General features: G+C 38.7%; 1 protein-coding gene across 4 annotated transcripts in view; it reads left to right on the top strand.

Moving 5' to 3' along the window:
• The first annotated feature begins 436 nt into the window (after positions 1–436).
• The window catches only part of FBXL20 (F-box and leucine rich repeat protein 20), a 98,913-nt gene continuing 90,191 nt past the window's right edge, over positions 437–9,158 (top strand). For 3 of the 4 annotated variants that reach the window (XM_074319444.2, XM_019747615.3, XM_019747617.3), the window contains exon 1: positions 1,332–1,641. In XM_074319444.2, the coding sequence (XP_074175545.2) occupies positions 1,600–1,641 (42 nt within the window). In that variant the 5' untranslated portion in view covers positions 1,332–1,599. Of the gene's footprint in view, positions 828–1,331; positions 1,642–9,158 lie in introns of those variants that run through there. The other variant, XM_019747614.3, reaches the window with a different exon arrangement.

Here is a 9,158-nt window from a genome sequence, read left to right as displayed (position 1 = left end):
TGGAATACAATTAGTAGCAGTGTCCTGCCAGGACTGCTGAATTGATGGTACAGTTTCTAATTTATCTTTGGAACATGATTCTATAGTTTGTCGCCGTTTTACGGGTACACTTGCTCCTTAATTCATAGAAATTCGATCATAAACTTTGAGGCCTTGAGGGCTGGAGTTGCTAAAGTATAATAATATGATGACGCAAGCTAGCTTCTATAAGAGCCAAGGAGTCAGATGAATGTCGTCGTTTCCTCTAAGCAAACACCCCCGCCTACTCGTCCAGACACGCTTATTTCTCCCGCCAAAGTGGCGTCAAGATCAGGTTCTCACCAACCAGAACTCTGATTGGAGGAAGGGCAGGCGCTAGCGCCCATTGGGCGCCAGCGGCGGTCGGGCGGCGGAGGGGCGGGGGAAGCCAAAGGCCCTTCAACTTCGCCCGCCCCCACTTCCACCAAAGCACGCCCCTCCCCCAGCTAAAGGAACAGTCGCCCAGCTCTAACACTGCACCCCCTGACCCCAAGGAGCGAGGTACGGCCTCGCTGAATATCCTCGGAGCAGAGGGCAGCGCAGTTACCCCCCTGCCCTCCTGATCCATGCACAGGGAGACCCAAGCCCCGCAGCAGCCCCACAAGCCTCCCTGCAACACCCGGTAATGCAATCCACGGGGGCGGGGGAGGCGGCGGCGGCGGCGGGAGCGGCAACAGCAGCAGCGGCGGCGGCGGCGGCGGCGGCGGCGGCAGGAACAGCAGCACTGCCCCAATCTAGAGACATCCAGAGAGAGGAGGAAAATGGCTCCGAGCAGGGACCGGCTGCTGCACTTTGGGTTCAAGGCGACAGTGAGTGATAGGGGAAGGGAGTTGGGTGGCTGGTAAGGACGTGTGTGGGAGCACAAGCTACCGGGGAAGAAGTGACAAGACTTGGGCTGGGAGGAATAGACAGAATGCTCAAGTGCTTGGTGGGTTGGTGCGTGCTACATGCCCGCGGAGGGGAAAACCGGGCTCCGGTGCTGCGCGTAGTTGTCCTGCTTTCCTTCTCTCCCAGGTCCGCGAGCACGCGCGCACTCGCACCCGCCCCACAGCCCCTCCCATACACAAATACACACAGACACATAGGCACTTCCCTGCCTCTCCTGCTCGCGGTGGGCTTGCCTGCCTGAGAGGCGAGAGCGGACTCGCGCCGCGGCCACTCTCCGGCTGCTCTCGGGCGGACCGTGGCCGGCTGAGCCCGGGAGTGGGGGGAGGGGTGGTCCCGCGCCGCCGCCGCCGCCGTGCGCTCCTCCTCCCCCCTCCCCACGCCGTTCCGAGGCCCGGGCAGCTCTGCCCAATGAGGAGCGGCGTTGCTGGCAGGTGGGGAGTGTTTTTGTTTTGGGTTGAAGTTGAGGCTGAGGAGAGAGAAGAGCTAGCGACGAGCAATCGTCGCTGCCGCCCGCGCCGCGGGAGGTGGAGGAGGCCCAGTCGGAATCGAGAGGTCTCCCCTCCCCCCCGACGGCCGCTGCCCGCCGCTTCCCTGCCTCCTCCAGGTCCCGTAACTCCCGGGCCTGCCCGGGGCCTCTCGTCTTTGCACTCCGCTCGCCCGCAGCGCCCGGCCCCGGCCGCACCCGCCGGCCCCATGAGGAGGGACGTGAACGGAGTGACCAAGAGCAGGTTTGAGGTGTGAGCTTGGGGGGGCTAGGGAAGCGTGAGGAAGGCGATTCCCGCTCTCGTGCCCCCCCCCCCCACCGCCATTCGCTCTGCATGGAGCCACCTCCCTTGCCTAGCGCCGTCACCCACCGACCGCTTGGGCTGCTAGACTTGTTTCCCCTTCCTCGGGACCCGAAAGCCCAGTACAGCTTCCTAGTCCTACCGTCTAGTCGCCTCCTGCCTCTTCCACCCGCGGGCTCTGGCAGGGGATTAGCTCTGGCGCCCTAATTCCCCCCTCCCCCCAGTATCACTCAGCTTTCCATTCTTTACACAACCCTTGGCTTGCCTCCCTTCCTTCACCCGGCAGAAAAAGCATCACAGCTCCGATCGACCGGAACTTGCTGCTTTTCTCTCTGCCACCTTTTTCGTGAAGCGAAGGGGAAATTATGGGCCAGGGGACCATTTGTTAGAGTTTGAGAGACCTTGATTATACTAGGGAAGGGGGGTGGTAGGCTGGGATGAGAGCGATGACTACGGGTTCTCGGTGCTGTGTTTGGTTGGGGTATTGTTCTGCTACTTCCTCTTCTTTCCCGTTTAGTCTGTACTTTTGTAGCTCATTGTTTCTGGGAACTCTTAGAGTGTACAGTCTTTGAGATTGGGATGAAGGTCTGAGAGTTAGAAAATCCATTCAAGTCTGTCTCAAAGAACTTTTCCTCCTCTGGTGAGAAAGGTTTATAGTCATGGAGTTGAAAAATGGAAGAGGAATTAAGGAAATGTCTGAAAACGTCTTTGGAAGTGATTTCTTTGGAAAGTGAATATTGTAACTACAGATGAATTGCAGTGGTATAGTAATATACAAGAAGGCTTATCAAGGGGATGAAGAGGGAGAAAGAAACTTCTTCAACAAGAAGAGTAAATGTTACCTGGCCTTCTCTGGCAGAGAATCAGGCTGACCTGGGATCACTCACAGCTCAGTGTACATCTCACTTGGTGTTTTTCCTCATTTCCATTTGAAGGATGAAATTGTAAGACGGTGGGACAAAACTTTAAAGAAACTTGCCAACTAGGTGCAGAGGGTGAAATTGTTACCTAAAGGTTTTCAGTTTAGTCTATTCCTTGATTTCTTTTTATGCTTATGGGAAAAATTATCCACAAATATCAAGATAGGAAGTGGATGAGGGAAGTTTATATTCAGAGCTACGATATTACTGTTGCAGGTGAGGAGTGGAGAAAATAATTAAGGAATTGTTTCCTTAGAGTTTTCATTTTAACTTAATCATGGGAAGAAAGTATAGTAGATAAGATTTGGTGCTTAATAGAACTCTATGTTGCCCTAATATAGAAAGATCCAATAAGCTTAATTTTGGTGTTCTCATATTCAGTGCTGCTGCAAAAGTTGGGACTGTCATTAACATCGCTGAACAGACATTTAGCAGTTAACAGGAATCTTAAAAGCACTGAAATACTGAAGATTTGAGTGGGGGAATAGCCTTTATCACTTTGCTATTCACTTTTAGGTTGTGTAATTGTCAAAAAGAATTCTTTTGTAGTATGTGCTTTAAAATTGCATAGTTATATCAGGTTTTTATAATTTATTTTATATTTTAATTTGTAGTTTATCTGTAGTGGTACTAAAATAATACGAAAATTTATTGCTTTATTAAGCATATCTATTTACTTTGATTGATATATAACTGGAAGTTAAAGCTTTCTAAATGTGTCTGAGATTAAAAAAAAAAAGAATAAGAGGGAAAAAAAACCCCTCCTTGTACAGTGTTCATGGTTAAAGTGTTTATAAACCAAAAGCTATTCTTATTATGATGTGAAGTGTTCCACGCCAAAATAAAATGAGAAGGGCTGGAAATGATATGTGTTAATGAGTTTCATTTATCTGAGTATTTCTTAAAATCATTTACCGCTTTACTTACCTAATTTACAAGTAGTAAAACAATAAACTGATCTCTTATGAAGTAATAAACTTACTCCTAATTCATTGAAAACATTTTAAATATTTACTTTTAGTGGATGGAAGACGTAGATAAGATAAAGCAGGCTTTTAATATCTAAAACATTTACATCAATTAAAAAAAATCTTAAAATGTTCAGACTGCTTTTTAAAAAACTGATAATTTTATGATTGTAAGCACACCTGGAAGGCTAGACCTTGAAACCAAATTTAAATTTTTTTCAGTTTAACCTCTCTACTTTGTCATATTCTCAATAACTCCATTATGAGAATATAGTATTATTGGAAGAAAAATTGTTTTATTTGGGTTTATTAAAAAGTCTGTAACGTTTAAAAATTTATAGTGATAACATTAACTGATATCCAGATACCATTTTACAGTTTAATCAGTACGGTGTTTCCCCAAAAATAAGACCTAGCCGGACAATCAGCTCTAATGCATCTTTTGCAGCAAAAATTAATCTAAGACCCGGTCTTACTTTACTATAATGTAAGACTGGGTCTTATATAATACGATACGATATGATATAATATAATACTGGGTATGATTTAATGTAGTACCGGGTCTTATATTAATGTTTGCTCCAAAAGACACATTAGAGCTAGGTCTTATTTTCAGTCCCTGGGGATGTTAAGGTTCACACAGGAAATCATAAGCTTTAATTTGGGTATTTTGAAGTATTGTTTGTTATTTTTCATTATACCTCACTGCTGCTCTGATAAATCTGTAATATTACAGCCTGCTTCATATTATAAATTCAGTTTGTCCAAAATAAGAAGAATCACAATGTGGTATGGCAGAAAGAAGATAGTGTATTGGGAGTTAAGAGAACTGGATATGAGTTGATTTTTGCCACCAACTAGCTATAACTTTGATCATTTCTCTGGTTTGGTCATTTCCCTCTTTTGCAAAACAAGGGAGTTAGATTATGTTATGAAGGTTCCCTTTGTTCCAGTCCTATGAATTTGTAATTTTTGAATAAGAGCAGAGGACCATATTTCTTTGGCCATTCCTTCTGAAGCAGCCACTCCAGTATTTTGTTATGTGGGCTGAGTTACACAGTACTAGTAACACTGCAGTGATGACCTTTCCCTGCTTAAGGTTTTATCTTCAAATCTAAAGAATACTCTGCATAATAAATAACCATATTTTCCAAACTGGTGCATGTAAAAATGTTACATATTTTTTACTAGTGGGTGAGAGTCATCTGTTTCACTCTATATGAAAGGCCTTGCAATGAGATAGAGTACTAGTAAAACTAAGGAATTATTTATTTATTTTTTAACACTTTAGAGATTGATTTGAAAGCAATCTAATATAGAAAATCTAAATTATAGGTCTAGGCTTTTTAGGCCCAGTCTGTCCTTTTTGAATAGTGTTATTGATATTTCTTTGCTGCATAATCAAGGGTCCTTTTTACCTTTTGAAGCATGATATATTATTATATCATATACTTGTAGTCATTCATTATAATCAACATGTTTGTATTTTTCTTTTTTTATGCTTGTATTTTTCTACGGTCTACATAAGATAAACCATTATGCATTAAAAGTTATGTTTTTCATTATAGTGTTAAAAATTTTTAGCTTTACAAGAAGTATTGATATTTAAGTCCTACATTCTTAGGTGTAATCTATTTCTACATTGAAAATTTTCATTCATTAAATCAGTATTTCTGTTAGAAGTATTCACACTTTTAAAGTCTTCTTATGTTTTAGGTCATTTGTCAGTTTTAAGCTGTTAGTGTTGGTGCTGCTTTTTAATCTTAATTTTTAAAATCCTTCTATTTTTATACCCAGAGTTGTCTCTTTTCAAATCTTGGTCTCATTTTTCTTACATATTAATAAGCACTTTTTTTACAGGCCAAGGATTCCATTCCTAGCCCTTAGATTACTGTTTCCCAACTGGTGACAGGTTGGAAACTGAATTGAAATTTTAAGTAATCTAACTACTATTGCGGTTTTGGAAGAGTATTTTTAGGTGTTCAAAATAAAATATTCCGTTACACCAGGAAAATCCAAGGGAAGGAGGAAGAAGAAAGAATGCCCTTAAACTGACCAAATTTAGCTACTTGTGTATAGTTAGTTGTCTTTACACTGTTTTCCTACTTGATCTTCCATACTCAGTGAATTCTTAGATCAGACCCCCACCCAAAAATTGACTTAGAAAAATGAATGCTTTCAAGTGTGGTTTTACAGTTTTATGTCCTAATGCACTTGGACCCATTTGATAAAAAATGTTAACTTAATAGCAACTAACAATAGGTGGTGGTATTGAACTATGCAATAGTATTTGTGCTTCATCTTACTTAATTATATAACTTTAAAAAACAGAGATGTGTATTTAAATGTAATAAACCCAAAACAAATTTGCATTAGCTTTTGAAGACTGTTTCTGTTAAAAGAAGGACTTTGCTAGGTAGTTATTTTCAGCACATATCAAATAACTATTTAGCAGGCATGTGAGTTATAGGTAAGTAAACTCTTTATTCCCTAATGATATTTTCTCCAGTTTGATTTTATAATATTCTGTTGTCTTTAATAAACCTCATATCTGACAGTTGTGATCAGGTAGAAATGTAATTAATCCATTTTTGCTTAGTCTCTTAAATTGCTATGAGGTTAAAGTCACCTATTAAATCATGGTAGACAGGATTTAGTCAGTTGTGAAACAAATATTGTCAATGTCTTCTGTCATTTTTCTCCTTGATCCTAGGAATTTCTAGTAAAAACTGAAAAAGGGAAACAGAACAGTGATAGTAAGTAGTAAGTAGTAAGTTGATCTTACGTACTTTGGTGCAAAGACAAATCATATCTAACAACATGGAAATTGAAGGTTGGCAATATATCGAATGCCTGTCCAATTTTATATAGTCAAACATACCAACTATTACAGTATTTGTTAGTGAATGTGATTTTCTGATCAGTTGCAAGATGCAGGCAGATATAATTTCATAATCCTTTAAAAGAAAAAAAAATGGAAAAGCATTCTCAGTTTTCCCTGCAATTTGCAATAATAAGATGCCATAGGTATAACTGTGCCGAGTGCTTTGAGAGTTTGCTTTACTGTCTGCTGAGTGAAGGAATTTATGTGGTAAAAGGCACAGGCAAAAAGAAAACAGTAAAATTTATAGATTAGGGCAGGTTTTTGAGTGTAAGTACCTGTTCTTATGCATATGTCACTCTTGGTTGACAGTTTAGGCCCAGGGAAGGTCATTGCCAACTCACTGTTATATATCCTTAATTTCAGTTACCAACAAAGAGCCAGTTTTGTTTTGTTCTTTGTTTTCTTTTTTTACCTTTTTGGAGGTGGGTGGGGAGAAGAAAAAGAAGTGATTTGCAGTTCCCTGCAAATTAACAATTTAATGTTAACTATATTAGCTGCAAGATTTTCCAGAGTTCTCTATTAGAATATGTCATCCGTTTTTTTGTCATTTTACTTTTTTTTTTTTTTAGTTTTTAACTTTTTTTTTTTTTTGGTATTTTATTTTTATTAGTTTCAGGTATACAAAACAATGTAATAGGTGATTTTATTTTTTGAACCAGATCATTTATATATTTTAATGTTCTAATTTTGAAATTAATTTGAATAAGGAGTGAATGAAAGTGTTAAGGCTATGTCTTAAGGGTTTTACAAAGGAAAATCAGTTCTGAATTATGAAGTTAGTACTCCCGTATATATATTTTTTATACACACGTATGTATATGTGTACTGGTATCTATATGACCTTGAGTAAGTTACCTCTCTGGATCTCCATTGTCTCAACTCTAACATTCTTTCTAGCATGGAAATTCCATGATTCTCTGTAAATAAATCCCCTAATTTGCTGTAGGCTAGAGGTTAGATACTCAATTTAGTGCCAGTGTTCTTACATTTCTCTGCTTACAACTGTTCGTAAAGACAAAACAGTTAGTGTTTGTAATCTTAACCTATATTCTGCTTTGAATTCCTGTTTGTTTTTGCCCCGAATTCTGATAAAAACAGAAATGAACACTAGAAGAACAAATTGTGGTATATGTGTCCAGATGAATACCTTTACCAAGGGAGTAAGGAATGGATGTAACGGTTATGTGATATCCTGAAGTTTATGGTGTGCTGTGATTCAATTTTTTAGGATTTATGGAATGTATATATATGTATGTACATATATATATATGTATGTACATATATATATATATATATATATATATATATATATATATATATGTATACATACACATATATAGAACCTGTTTAAGAGCATTAGCTTTGAGGTCGGTTTGAACTATGGCTTTGCCATTTACCATCTGTGTGATCTTGGACAAGTTATTTAATCTTTGAGTCAAATTTTTTTAAGTGTTATTAAATTTATTGGGGTGACATTGGTTTATAAGATGATACAAGTTTCAAGTGTACAATTCTATAATACATCATCTGTATATTGATTGCATTGTGTATTCACCACCCAAAGTCAGATCTCTGTCTGTCACCATATACTTGATCCCCTCAAATATTCAATATCTAAAATTGGTATAAGAGCTACTGCACTGGATTGTGAGGAGTAAATTCTGTAATGTTTGTGTAGCATTTAGCAAATTGTCTACTATACAATAAGGGCTCAATAAATGATGCTTATTATTATATTACTTTGAGGAGTCTACCGCCCAGTAAGCGCTCAATAAGTAATGACTATTATTATATTACTTTGTGGAGTAGAAATGTTTTTAAGTAAACTTTTTGTAAATCATTATTTTAAATGCCTTAAAGGAATTTTCTATTTAAAGGAAAATTTCTGTTATAAAGGAAAAGAATGTAATTATCTCTTTATTCATCTGATTTAGTTTCACATACTGGGTGTATTAAACAGGAACACCTATGAATTTTAATCATTCTAGTAATAATTTACTAGTAATAATTAACAGTAATAAATTAGCAGTATTTCAATGTGGAGTTTATACTGCAGTCATTATTGTATTCATTGTTAGGCAAATGTGGATAAATGTCTCCGAAGATGAGAATCTGGCACCAAATTGTAAGTTGACATTTAAAACAATAAATCACTCAGCCATTACCCAGAAAGTGGCTGTTCTCCCTTTTCTAATTTATAGAAAATTAAGCTATGGTGTGACAACACAGACAAGTAGAGATGCGTTTATTTTTTAAAAAGAGCACTGCATTGCTAATACCCTTTTCCACACACATCCTTACAGCTCTTTGAAAATTGTTTTCATGTTCTTCATGTAAAGAAGCTCATGTTGAAAAAAATCACATCATAACATATTTTTCCAACCAATTTGTAGGAAAGAAACCTGATATATTTTGGAATTCTTGGATAAAGTAAAACATTTAATACTGGGATTTTTTTCTAACATATTATCATGAATGATTACTACAGGAAGATGAGGGACTTAATATTGTAGTCTTGGTTACAGCTGACTGGAGTTATACAAAAGAAGCTTCCTAAATCTAAATCTACACAACAACAAAATGCGGTTTTACTGAGGGCAACACATTCTTTAAGAAAGAATTATTATATTTAGGTTACATGCTTCCAAAGGTGGATTATAGGCCCTAAGTTACATAAATTTCATCTGAGCTCATC

This window comes from Rhinolophus sinicus, chromosome 12, assembly GCF_057876585.1.
Source record: "Rhinolophus sinicus isolate RSI-liver-muscle chromosome 12, RSI-T2T, whole genome shotgun sequence".
Taxonomy (NCBI): Eukaryota; Metazoa; Chordata; class Mammalia; order Chiroptera; family Rhinolophidae; genus Rhinolophus; species Rhinolophus sinicus.
The sequence above is the reverse complement of the archived record's forward strand: the minus strand, read 5'-3'. Positions and strand labels throughout refer to the sequence as shown.